Here is a 13,478-nt window from a genome sequence, read left to right as displayed (position 1 = left end):
TTTAAAAAGAAACCGCACCGGCCTCCTTTTAAATAAATTTAAAAAATCTTCCAAACTGCAATCTGAAGTCCCGCAAAGGGAAGAAAAAAAGAAACTTGCTGCTTCAGCGTCAGATTCATAAAGAATTTATATTTCAGAGTGCAAATCACCCCCTCCACAGTTTTTGTGGGAAACGCACAGAGAAATCTCGCTCCACTCTCCGCCGAAGTGAAAGGCGATTGACGTGGTGGCCAGGCATGAAATGGACCATTTAAAGTGGGATTCCACCCATCTCTGACGCGAGGGCGCGTTGCACGGCCGCCACTATAAAGAGTGGCTCTGTTTTTGAGCGCCGCGTCAGTGTCGGTGGACAGCTCCGTGGTGCTGAAGTATCTCCACCGATGTTTGCAAAGCGCACGCACTCCCAAGCAACGCTTCGCTCCTCAGTCGCAGCTCTCCACCTTTCCTCGCACACCCACCCCGGCTCGAACTCTCCTCGAAAGATGTCCCGCGGAGCTTTGAGCAGATACCTGGTCCTCTTTGTCCTGCTGGCCGAGGCGGCGGCGGAGGCGGCGCAGGAGTTCGCCCAGTCTCGCTTTATCTGCACTTCAATCCCCCTGGAGATGGACCCCTTGTGTTCTGCCCCGATGCAGAACAGCGGGCCGGTGGAAGACATCAAGGGAACCATACTCCAGCTTCGGGAGACCATACTCCAACAGAAAGAGACGATCATGAACCAGAAGGAGACCATCAGGGAACTCACCGCCAAGCTCAGCCGATGTGAGAGCCAGAGTATGTCGGAGCCCACGGTGAGTGATCACAAACCCGGGCAGGGGATTCGGCGTGGAACAGTCAGGGGGCAATAGAAATCCGGTGGCAGACCTGCCTCTAGATCAAGCGGACACGCTAAATCAATGCGCACAAAGTTTACCAAAAAACCCCCACCACCCTTGGAGAATTTAAGATCAAATTCTGAGTTACTGCTGAGTTACTCCAGCATTTTGTGTCTATCTTGGGTATGACCAGTTTGGGTATGACCAGTTTGGGTATAACCAGCGTTTTGTGTCTATCTTGGGTATGACTTGGGTATTGTGTTTTGTGTCTATCTTGGGTATTAGACTTCTGCACACAGCCAAGCCAAATTAGAAAGCAATTGTCAAGAACGTCCAAAGTTTAAATAATCTAGTTTAGTAGATTAAGTCCCGTTGTTTATATGTGTATTTAAAGAGTAGGAGAAATAACGCAGTAAATGGGAATTAAACTTCGGGCTTGATTGTGTTAAACGTGACCTATTAAACAGCGCCGGCTCATTGGGAAAGTAGGGACAGGCGGGTAGATGCATTCCACCTCGGAGGGAAGCAATAACGCAGCGCGATTACTTAAAGCTTTGCCCCGGCCCGTAATCACACGGTTGTATTCTCTCTGTGTGCGGTGTGTGTGTATGTGTGTGTGTGTGTGTGCGCTCCCGACTGACTGACTATAGCAGTACAACCGAGCCAACACCACCGCTCAGACCAACACCTTGAAAGATCTCCTGCAGAACAAGATAGACGATTTGGAAAAGCAAGTCCTGTCCCGGGTCAACAGCTTGGAGGAGACAAAAAACATCGTGCGGAACGACACGACGGAGAACAGGGGCAAGATTGAAAACGCTCTCAATTCCCTTCACCAGAGGATCAGCGATTTGGAGAAAGGTATGTGACACGTTTGTGGAAACTCTCAACTCCAACCGTCCCAAAGCTTTAACTAATGAAGTTACATTCCGCCAGGACAGTCGTGGCCCCCCAGTTATAGAGTAAGATGTAAATATACATTGTTTGCTTATGAGACCTTTTCCTGATGGAAGGCGGGTGTACAAAGTGCTCAATGAATGAGCTCTTAAACATGAATGAATAATGTCAACCACTTTTGGAGGACAGGGAGGTCGAAATGCAGGTTATAAACATGAAGGGGGGGTTAAGAGAATGTGATAATGCCTGTGCAGAATCCCCGCTAAACTCCTTCCAGTTAGTTCCCTCCCCTGCAGAAAGCGGCGCCTCTCTTTTTAGCAAGTTCGCCGCAGCCGCGGGCGCTGTGTGTGTGAGTGTGTGTGGGGGGGGTGTGTGTGTGTGTGAGTGTGTGTGTGTGTGGGGGAGGGGTGTGGGGTGTGTGTGGGTGTGTGTGTGTGGGGGGGGTGTGGGTGTGTGTGTGTGTGGGGGTGTGTGTGGGGTGTGTGTGTGTGAGTGTGTGTGTGTGTGGGGGGGGGGGGGGGGTGTGTGGGTGTGTGTGGGGGGGGTGTGGGGTGTGTGTGGGTGTGTGTGTGGGGATGTGTGTGGGTGTGTGTGTGTGAGTGTGGGGGGGGGGTGTGGGGATGTGGGGGGTGTATGAGAGTGTGTGTGTGTGTGTGTGTGTGTGTGTGTGTGTGTACGAGAGTGTGTGTGTGTGTGTGTGTGGGTGTGTGTGAGTGTGTGTGGGTGTTTGTGTGTGTGATAGTTGGGGAAGAAGGAGCTGCCCATGGAATCCGTCCCACAAGCGCATTACGACAGCAAAGAGCAATTGGCTTCGGTGAGATTTCCTCCGGGTGGCCGACTGCGGAGACCGCCCCCTCTCTCTCTCTCTCCCTCCCTCCCTCCCTCCCTCCCTCCCTCTCTCCATCCCTCCCTCTCTCCATCCCTCCCCCTCTCTTCCCCCCTTCTCCACACGCCCGCGTTACTGCAATATGATTTGCGCAGCAGTGTCCCACTATCTCGCAATGAACCACTATCCCAACACGCCGCTCACATGACTCGGATTATACTGCGGGATGCGCTGTTGGGAATTAAACCGAGTGTCAGTTATGTAAGATATGGTCCCGTTCCAGTCATCCCGGTCGTCTCAAACACTCGCATATCATCCAAACTAACCTTTGCCTCAAACAATATAATCCTTCAGTAATAACTATGCCATCAATTTAACACGAAGGGTCCCGTCGCCTCTCGGTGTTCTCCAGAGATGCTGCAGATAGACACAAAAATGCTGGAGAGCCTTAGCGGGCCAGGCAGCATCTCTGGAGGAAAGGAGTAGGCGAGATTTCGGGTCGAGACCCTTCTTCAGTCCGCTGAAGGGTCCAGACCCGAAACGTCAGTCAGACGTCAGTCAGAGAGTTGTGAATCTGTGGAATGAATTCTCTGCCCCAGAAGGCAGTGGAGGCCAATTCTCTGAATGCATTTAAGAGACAGCTAGATAGAGCTCTTAAGGATAGCGGAGTCAGGGGGTATGGGGAGAAGGCAGGAACGGGGTACTGATTGAGAATGATCAGCCATGATCACATTGAATGGCGGTGCTGGCTCGAAGGGCCGAATGGCCTCCTCCTGCACCTATTGTCTATTGTCATCTATATTTTCTCCAGAGATGCCGTCTGACCCGCCGAGACCCTACAACATTTCGTGCCCATCTTCGATGTTAAACCAGCATCTGTAGTTGTTCCCTACACTTCTTCAGAGACGCTGCCAGATACGCCGGGTTACTCCAGCACTTTGTGTCTTTAAAAATAAAAATAAATTGCATCTGCAGTTCCTCGTGTCTAATACCATCGTGTTGTTATTTGTTACTTTGCAGGGCAAAAAAACTCCAGGCCGACTGATAAATTCCAGATCACCTTCCCCTTGCGAACAAACTACATGTACGCCAAGGTGAAGAAAAGCTTGCCCGAGATGTATGCCATGACCGTGTGCATGTGGCTCAAGTCGAACGCCTCTCCCGGCGTCGGAACCCCCTTCTCTTACGCCGTCCCGGGACAAGCCAACGAACTGGTCCTCATCGAGTGGGGGAACAACCCAATGGAGATTCTAATCAACGACAAGGTAGAGGAGCGGCGAATGGAGCCAGACAGTGCGGACTAAGCCCCCTTCGGCCCATCACAACTTCATAAGTGATAGGAGCATCAAGGCTACTCCGCCATTCAATCACGGCTGAACTATCTCTCCCTCCTAACCCAATTCTCTTGCCTTCCATTCCCCCCCCCCCCCCGCCCCAACACTCGCACCAATCAAGAATCTATCAACCTCTTCCTGGAAAATATCCACTGACTTGGCCTCCATAACCTGCGATAAGGAATTCCACAGATTCACCACCCTCTGCCTAAAGAATTTAGAAGGATGAGAGGAGATCTCATAGAAACGTATAAGATTATTAAGGGGTTGGACACGTTAGAGGCAGGAAACATGTTCCCAATGTTGGGGGAGTCCAGGACAAGGGGCCACAGTTTAAGAATAAGGGGATGAGGAAAACCTTTTTCAGTCAGAGAGTTGTGAATCTGTGGAATTCTCTGCCTCAGAAGGCAGTGGAGGCCAATTCTCTGAATGCTTTCAAGAGAGAGCTAGATAGAGCTCTTAAGGATAGCGGAGTCAGGGGGTATGGGGAGAAGGCAGGAACGGGGTACTGATTGAGAATGATCAGCCATGATCACATTGAATGGCGGTGCTGGCTCGAAGGGCCGAATGGCCTCCTCCTGCACCTATTGTCTATTGTCTAAAGAAATTCCACCTCATCTCCTTCCTAAAGGGGCGTCCTTTAAGTCTGAGGCTCTGACCCCAGGCCCGAGACTCTCCCACTAGTCCATATTGACCATCCTACTGCCCTGCATTGTCCAATTCCACACGAATCCCCTTCACGTTTATCCACTTGTACCTTTTCCAGCTTTCTTCCCCCCTACAATCAATCTGAAGAGTCCCAACCTGAAACGTTGCCCATCTTCCAGAGCTGCTGCCTGACCCACTGAGTTAGTCCAGCACGTTGTGGTTATTTTTCCTCGTAAATCAGCATCTGCAGTTCCCGTTGTCTTCAACTATCACTCGCCAGTTATGTCGCCAGGGTTTAACTCATGATAGGAGCAGTATTAGGCCATTCGGCCCATCAAGTCTACTCCGCCATTCAATCATGGCTGATCTATCTTTCCTTCTTAACCCCATTCTTCTGCCTTCTCTCCATAACCCCTGACACTCCTTTCCAGCTTTCTCACCCCGCCCCGCCCCAACTACAATCGGTTTGAAGACCCGAAATGTCATCCATCCACTCTCTTCCTGATCCGCTGAGTTCCTCCAGCACTTAGTGTTCAGCTCAAGATTCCAGCATCTGCAGTCTCATGTGCTTTTAGCTCCCCATGTTCTTTACCTTTTCCGTAATGCGTGCCCACAGATGGGACATTCGGCTGGAAATCTTTGCAACCGATAAAAGCTGTACATGGGATCGGAACCTGAATTAGATTCTCTAATCCTACCCTTAATCGACCAACCCTCTGGAATGTGAATATAGAGACCTCATGGTTCAGAGGTAGGAATGAACCGAAATACTCTTCCTTCACCCCCCCCTCCCCCCTCGCCCACTGCTGATAGAACATTGAACAGTACAGCACAGGAACAGGCCCTTTGGCCCACAATATCTATGCAGAGCATGATGCCAAAATAAACTAATCTCAACTGCCTGCCCGTGATCCATTCACCATGTATCCATGTACATATCTAAAAGTTTCTTAAATGTCCCTATCTAACCTGCCTCCACCACCATGTAAGTGTACCAGTTACCCACTACCCTTTGTGTAAAAAGAAAACTTGCCCCGTTTAAAGTCTCCTTTACACTTTTCCAGTCTCACCTTAAAGCTTTGACCTCTAGTCTTTGGCATTTCCAGCCTGAGGGTGGGGGTGGGTGGGTGGGGGGTTGGGGGGGGGGGTTCTGACTGTCTGCCCTATCTTGGCCTTTCAGAATTTCATATACTTCTATCAGGTCTCCCCTCAGCCTCGGACACTCCAGAGAAAGCAATCCAAGTATATCTGTTCTGTTGGGGGATATCTGAAATCACAATAGATAGTATTGGAAACACGCATCGAGTCAGGCAGCAGTCACGGTGAGATAAACAGTGAGATTACTGAAAGGTCATCTACCTGAAACGTTCAGTGTTTCTCTCCACGGATGATGTCCAACCTGCCGGATGTTTCCAGTATTTATTCCGGGCCAATATTACTCCAGTTCAATCATCACATGAATCAACTGTCACGTTAATCTAGCATTAGACACAAAGTGCTGGAGGAACTCCGCGGATCAGATGTCACCTAGTGAGTTACTCCAGCGCGTTGTGTTTTGTTCAAGATTCCAACATCTGCAGATGCTTGCATCTTAATCTACCATTGGACACATGGATAGGACATGGTTAGAGGGCTAAGGGGCAAACGCAGGCAGATGGGACCAGTGTAGATGGGACATGTTGGTCGGTGTGGACAAGTTGGGCCGAAGGGCCTGTTTCTGCACTGTAATACTCTATGACTCTATGCCAGACGTGGCCCACTGAATCACTCCAGTACTTTGTGTTTTGCTCAAGATTCCAACATCTTGTGTCCTAATCTAGCATTAAACATCGACTCCAGAAAGTTGATTCGGATGACTTGATTAGTGCGGGTGTCAGGGGTTATGGGGAGAAGGCGGGAGAATGGGATTAAGGGGGAAATATACATGAGCTCTGATTCAATGGCGGAGGAGACTTGATGAGCCGAATGGCCTAATTCTTCTCCTGCAACTTATGACCAACGATGGAAAAGCAACAACATGTCAACTGTTTAACATGTAATTTTTACAGGTGGCGAAACTACCGTTCGTTATCAAAGATGGGAAATGGCACCACATCTGCGTTACCTGGTCAACAAGGGATGGCGTGTGGGAGGCGTACCAAGAAGGCATAAAGAGAGGGAACGGCGAAAACCTAGCGCCCTGGCACCCCATCAAACCAGGTGGCATCATGGTACTGGGCCAAGAGCAGGTGGGTGCATGACTGAAAAATAACAACATGGTCGAATGGCCATTCGGATCCAGACCTGTCATGTTGTCTAATGCAAACATCCAGGCTTCCTAAATGACCTCCATGATCAAGATGGAACGAGTTGCCAGAGGTAGTTGAGACAGAAACTCTCGCAGCGTTTAAGAAACATTTAGACAGGTGCATGGATGGGATAGGTTTAGAGGGGATGTGTAAGCAGGAACTGCAGATGCTGGTTTACACCAAAGATAGACACGACATGCTGGAGTAACTCAGCTGGAGTAACACGACATGCTGGAGTAACTCAGCTGGAGTAACACGACATGCTGGAGTAACTCAGCTGGAGTAACACGACATGCTGGAGTAACTCAGCTGGAGTAACACGACATGCTGGAGTAACTCAGCTGGAGTAACACGACATGCTGGAGTAACTCAGCTGGAGTAACACGACATGCTGGAGTAACTCAGCTGGAGTAACACGACATGCTGGAGTAACTCAGCTGGAGTAACACGACATGCTGGAGTAACTCAGCTGGAGTAACACGACATGCTGGAGTAACTCAGCGGGTCAGGCAGCATCTCTTTTCTCCGTTTTGTGTCTATCTTAGGTTTAGAAGGATATGGGCCAAATGCAGGCGGGAGGGATGAGTGTAGTTGGGGCACACGTTGGTCGGCGTGACAGGTTGTGCCAAAGATCTTGTTTCCACGCCGTGTGACTCTGTGAATCGAAGATCAAACCGACGGAAGAGGGCAGTTGCTGCACAGAAAGAATCAGAATGACTGGGATATACATGACAATGAATGAGATATACATGACAATGAATGAGATATTAGCGCAGGTCTCGGGAAAGGGTGACAAGGAGCTGTGCTGGTTGACTGTACGCCAGTGCGGTGCCTTCACTTCACTCAGTACACGCGCCAGCCGAGAAATGAGTCAAATGACTGGAGCCATCAGCTTGTGGCCAGTGTGCGCGTTCACTGGCGTTTTTATTTGTTTGTATGTTTATTATGGGGTTACAGAGTGCTGTATTTATTTACACGCCTGTTGTGCTGCTTCAAGTCAGAGTTTCATTGTTCCGTTTCGGGACATATGATAATAAGACACTCTTGCCCCTTAAATGTTGACTCTTAACTCAAAAGACAATTAAATGAGACTAGACCAAGTTGGGCCCAAACCGCTCCTGGATTGGTGCAGCACCCTGTCCCCCCCCCTCTCTCCTCAACCCTCCCCCTCCCCTCTCCCTTCTCCCCCACTCCCCCCTTCCCCCTTCCCTCCCTCCTCCCCTCCCCCTCCCCTCCTTTTAAACTTAAAAATGTGAATAACTTTAAAAATATAACACCGATTTCAATAAAACTACTTGCATTATCACTAAAGTGACAATGGTGAGTAAGGCGGGCCTAAAATTGTTGCGCTATCGTGTACCGTTTTGGCTGAAGTTCAGTCACAAACAAGATAACAAACGAGAGTTTTAGTATATAGATGTAAATCCTGCCACTGACGGTATTACCCAATTCTCAATATTACCCATTCTTAGTAGTCATGTTTCAATAGAATCAATTAATGGAGACAGGCTGGTATTTATAACCTAGGTTTACTGGAGTGCTGTGTAAATCTAACAGATTGTCAGCTCGCTCCATTTCAACACCTGCATAGAGAGGTCAATAGAGATGTTTATGGAGGCTTTTGATGTCTGAACGAATTTGCCAAGGTGGAATTTTTCCAGCCACAATCATAGCAAACAATAACTTCACCTGCCCTTCTGTTAAAAAAATGAATGGATTCTTGGACATTGGAGTACAAAAGGAGGTTTTAACATTATCTCTCTAACAGCGATTGAGATTCATGATCCAACATTATACCCAAAACTGTACTTTGCCACCTGCAGAATTAATATTTTAAGACCAGCCCTCAATTACTGACTTATAATAGTCAGTTGTAACTATAACTGAGCTCCGGGCTCATGGAAGAGAAAGGATGAATGTGTAATTAGTCATAGAGTAAGGGTCACACAGCACGGAAACAGTCCCTTCGACCCAACTTGCCACGCCGATCAAGATGCCCTATCTACACGAGTCCCACCTGCCTGCGTTTGGCCCATATCCTTTTAAAGCTTCCTTATCGACAAACCTGCCTTTTGTTCCAATGTAGTTAAACCAAAGTTATTCTTGCGCGTCTGATAAACAACATTGTGAGGCCCAGGGTCTTCTCGCCCCGTAACATTGTCCATTCCTTCTCTCCAGAGATGCTGCCTGACCCGCTGAGTTACTCCAGCATTCCGTGTCTATCTTAGGTGCAAACCAACATGTGCAGTTCCTTCCTACACATTGTGAGTTGTGATTAGTCTACGGAAAGGAGATAGATCCTTGCGTCTGAAGAAGGGTCGCTTGTCCACTCCCTCCACAGATGCTGCCTGACCCGCTGGGTTACTCCAGCACTAGGCGTTTTGAGCAAAATTCTCAAGTTTCTGATGTTCCATTCTAATCCTTGAATTGTTTTTGTTTTGTTGTCTTTTTTCCTTCTAAACCAGGACATGTTAGGAGGAGGTTTTGATGCCACCCAGGCCTTTGTGGGCGAGATGTCGCACTTCCACATGTGGGACAGGGTCCTAACTCCCGGAGAAGTCTACAGCCTGGCCAACTGCAGTGCCAAGAACCTGGTTGGCAATGTCATTGCCTGGACTGAAGCCAATGTGGACATCTACGGTGGCGCCACCAAGTGGACATTCGAAGCCTGCCGCCAGATCAATTAATTAGCGTCGAAGAAGAAGGGACTCTCTCTTTTACGACTCCAAAATCAGATTTCTTTTATCAGGAATGAAATTTAAAGGAGGTTCATGCAAAAAAAATACTTAGGTTCGTAAAAAAAAAAAAATTTACAAATCCTTGCCATGACAACTGGATCATGCTTCTCAGGCGTAATATAGAGAGAGTATCAAAATATTCTCATGGAACTTCAACTGACAGCAGTCTATCCGAGGAAAAGCAATTTGCTTTCGGTATCCGATGATGTGTTTACTTGATGCCAATTAGCCCGAGTGCCTTTGATGGGTACAAAATGCAACAAGTAGTTTTTTTTTTTCTCTCCTCGTTTTTCCTTTTGCATAAATCAAAACACATTAAACAAAACCCCCCCCCCCCCACACATTATTTGAGATAATTGCGTTATAGGAATACCTCTTGTTAAAACAATAAAACGCTGTGACTATGTATGCTACTGAATACACAACGAGTATTAACGAAGATATGGCTTAATATGTTGAACAGGGACTGGTGAATCGAAGGTGTAGAATAAAGTGGATGTTATTTTTAAAGAACACTTTCATCCTGTCACGTCATTTGCTTACAGCATGGCGACTCAGAATAATGTGTGCGTTTATTTTGAAAAGCAGTTCTTACAGCAGGTGATCGCCAAGTAGGAACGAATAACAAGTATAACGTCGCATCCCTCCAGTGACAAGTATTTTTTACCAAAAAATAAAATAAATTTTGCAAATGTATGAGGATTTTTATCGAATTTGATTGCTGAATGAGGATGTTTCCCCCTCTACCCACCCACCCCCCCACAAAAAAAAATTATTTAGGTGATAAACTATTGATTTTGTCAAGCATTTGGTTCTTTGCAAGTGAAATATTTATAAATGTAAATATTGTACACTAGGAGGAAGTTCTATAATATCAGAAACTATCACACCGAAGCCAAAGCTTTAAATATTCCAACTCCAGATGCACATCCAATGGTAAATCTCATTTCTGGACAGTGTTAGGTTAGAAATTACATAAAGCAACCATTTCTTAATAAAGCGCTGTTTTTATGTCATTTATGCTTTTTCATTTGATGCAAAATGTGACATGTACTGTCAGTTTTATTTTTACACAATAAAGAAAAAGGGAAAAAAAAATTGACTGGAATCAACAATGATTATTTAGTCCGACAATGATATGATTTTCATAAGTTATAAGTGATAGGAGCAGAATTAGGCCATTCAGCCCTTCGAGTCTACTCCGCCATTCAATCATGGCTGATCTATCTTTCCCTCTCAACCCCATTCTCCTACCTTCTCCCCATAACCCTTGAACACCCTTATTAATCAAGAATCTGGCAATCTCCGCCTTAAAAATATCACAATATTCCACAAATTTTAAGGTGACAACTGTGTACATGCTAAACCCCCTCCCACGCCCCGGATATGATAAGTTTCTATCACTTATTATATACCACAGAATCCATCGTCTTTACTTGAGGCTGGATTGGGAGCAAATTTTTAAATGCAATGTGAATATTCCATTGCACACCATTCAAGGTTTGCGTTTCTACCGTACAACCTTAAATACATATTTGCAACATCGAGAGGGTGGTCTGAGTGATATATATCCCAGTTTGTGATATCAGACCATCAATATTTGCCATATTTTAGCTCTGGATGCAGATGGCCAGTGGAAATTAGAGAGAAATTGACCAGGAACGATGGGACTACCCAAAACTACTTCCAATCCAGACGCAATATTGCCACCACTAAAGGCCCCATCTTCCCTCTGACTAGACTGGAGCAATGGACAATAGACAATAGGTGCAGGAGTAGGCCATTCGGCCCTTCGAGCCAGCACCACCATTCACCGTGATCATGGCTGATCATCCACAATCAGTACCCCGTTCCTGCCTTCTCCCCATATCCCCTGACTCCGCTATCATTAAGAGCTCTATCTAACTCTCTCTTGAAAGCATCCAGGGAATTGGCCTCCACTGCCTTCTGAGGCAGAGAGTTCCACAGCTTCACAACTCTCTGACTGAAAAGGTTTTTCCTGATCTCCTTTTTAAATGGCCTACCCCTTATTCTTAAACTGTGGCCCCTGGTTCGGGACTCCCCCAACATCGGGAACATGTTTCCTGCCTCTAGCGTGTCCAATCCCTTAATAATCTTATATGTTTCAATAAGATCCCCTCTCATCCTTCTAAATCCCAGTGTATACAAGCCTGACCTCTCTCCTTGTACACCCACCTTGCACTAAACGTTATTCCCTTTTCATGTATCTACACACTGTAAATGACTCAATTGTAATCATGTATTGTCTTTCCGCTGACTGGATAGCATGCAACAAAAGCTTTTCACTGTACCTCGGCACACGTGACTATAAACTAAACTGAACTAAACCCACATTTGATATAAAAGCATATTTTGGGGTCACTACCTTTCATCACATCTCACAATTAGTTTTGTCTTGGATGTCTTTATTTCTTAAACATTACCCATATCAATAGGCAGCAGAAACACGCAAAAGTCTGCGGGGAAATAACACTAATTGATTATCGATTGGAAAAATCATCCCATCAATTGATGCCTGGGAATGGTTACGCTTAAAACAAAGCTCTCCATCTAGTGGTCACATCGAGAAGTGCGAACGTGTTCTTCCCCCCCCAACCCCTGAAAGTTGACAGACATCAACAAGTTACTTAAGAGAGACCACAAAATGCTGGAGTAACTCAGCAGGACAGGCAACTCAGCAGGATAGGAGGAATGGGTCTATCCTTCTATCCAGAGACGCTGCCTGTCCCGCTGAGTTACTCCAGCATTTTGTGTCTATCTTCGGTGAAAACCAGCTTCTGCAGTTCCTTCCTCCACACAAGTCACTTAATTTGTATTGTAAGAAGATAACTGCAGATGCTGGTACAAATCGAAGGTATTTATTCACAAAATGCTGGAGTAATTCAGCAGGTCAGGCAGCATCTCGGGAGAGAAGGAATGGGCGACGTTTCGGGTCGAGACCCTTCTTCAGTCTGAAGAAGGGTCTCGACCCGAAACGTCGCCCATTCCTTCTCTCCTGAGGTGCTGCCTGACCCGCTGAGTTACTCCAGCATTTTGTGAATAAACACGTAATTTGTATAAATCAGCACAGTATGTTGTATTAAACAAAAATAAACCCTCTCCATAGTACCTTTTGCAAAGAGTTCAAAAAAACTTTCTAGTTAGGATGCCTTAAAAATAAAGTTTGCAAAATACTAACTTTTAAAGATTATAATCCCTTCAGGGATATATATTTCCTTTATTTTACCTAACAATTCCCAATATCAATCTATCTGATTAGAATTACAGAACTAATGAATCCTCGCCCATGAAAAAAGAGACAAAGAAATTAGTTCTTGGTTTTAATATTCACACCGCCCTCTCTCCCGTGAAATATTATTTTATCATGAATGCGTTTATTAAAGCAATGTATAACTTTTCAAGGGAATAGTTTAAGGAGCCTCACTGTGGATACAAAGATATTCCACTATTGTAAATCTAGTTGATAATTTATAGATTTCAATGGTGTATCTGAAGAACAATGGTTAGTAAAACTCTTTGCTGACCCAGATGAGCAGAATATTGCACACATCAACCAAACATTGCAGCCTTTGCAATGTACACTGCAGTAGAAACATAGAAACATAGAAAATAGGTGCAGGAGTAGGCCATTCGGCCCTTTGAGCCAACACCGCCATTCAATATGATCATGGCTGATCATCCAAAATCAGTTGGTATCACAAAATGCCGGAGTAACTCAGCAGGTCAGGCAGCATCTAGGAGGGAATGGGTAACGTTTCGGGTCGAGACCCTCCTTCAGACTGAAGAAGGATCTTGACCCGAAACGTCACCCAATCCCTCTCTCCTAAACGTCACCCAATCCCTCTGACCTACTCCAGCATTTTGTGATACCTTCGATTTGTACCAGCATCTGCAGTTATTTTCCTATCCAAAAT

At 46.3% G+C, this 13,478-nt stretch overlaps 1 protein-coding gene across 2 annotated transcripts; it reads left to right on the top strand.

Moving 5' to 3' along the window:
* The first annotated feature begins 315 nt into the window (after nucleotides 1-315).
* nptx1l (neuronal pentraxin 1 like) lies at nucleotides 316-10,237 on the top strand. 2 transcript variants are annotated; one of them, XM_078401375.1, is made up of 5 exons: nucleotides 316-788; nucleotides 1,520-1,673; nucleotides 3,556-3,800; nucleotides 6,566-6,745; nucleotides 9,271-10,237. In XM_078401375.1, exons 1-5 carry the CDS (start codon nucleotides 381-383, stop codon nucleotides 9,490-9,492), a joined length of 1,209 nt encoding a protein of 402 aa, XP_078257501.1. In that variant the 5' UTR covers nucleotides 316-380; the 3' UTR covers nucleotides 9,493-10,237. The 2 variants fall into 2 exon arrangements, with proteins under 2 accessions (XP_078257501.1, XP_078257500.1); XM_078401374.1 differs by having other exon boundaries at nucleotides 318-788; nucleotides 1,463-1,673.
* The last annotated feature ends 3,241 nt before the right edge of the window (nucleotides 10,238-13,478 follow it).

This window comes from Rhinoraja longicauda, chromosome 6, assembly GCF_053455715.1.
Source record: "Rhinoraja longicauda isolate Sanriku21f chromosome 6, sRhiLon1.1, whole genome shotgun sequence".
Taxonomy (NCBI): Eukaryota; Metazoa; Chordata; class Chondrichthyes; order Rajiformes; family Arhynchobatidae; genus Rhinoraja; species Rhinoraja longicauda.
The sequence above is the reverse complement of the archived record's forward strand: the minus strand, read 5'-3'. Positions and strand labels throughout refer to the sequence as shown.

Bases quoted from the DNA above. Each gene is read 5' to 3' on its own strand.
- nptx1l (XM_078401374.1), top strand. From the start codon at position 381: ATGTTTGCAAAGCGCACGCACTCCCAAGCAACGCTTCGCTCCTCAGTC. The intron at 3,801-6,565 runs GTAGAGGAGCGG...TAATTTTTACAG, and splicing joins AGATTCTAATCAACGACAAG to GTGGCGAAACTACCGTTCGT. The intron at 6,746-9,270 runs GTGGGTGCATGA...CTTCTAAACCAG, and splicing joins TGGTACTGGGCCAAGAGCAG to GACATGTTAGGAGGAGGTTT.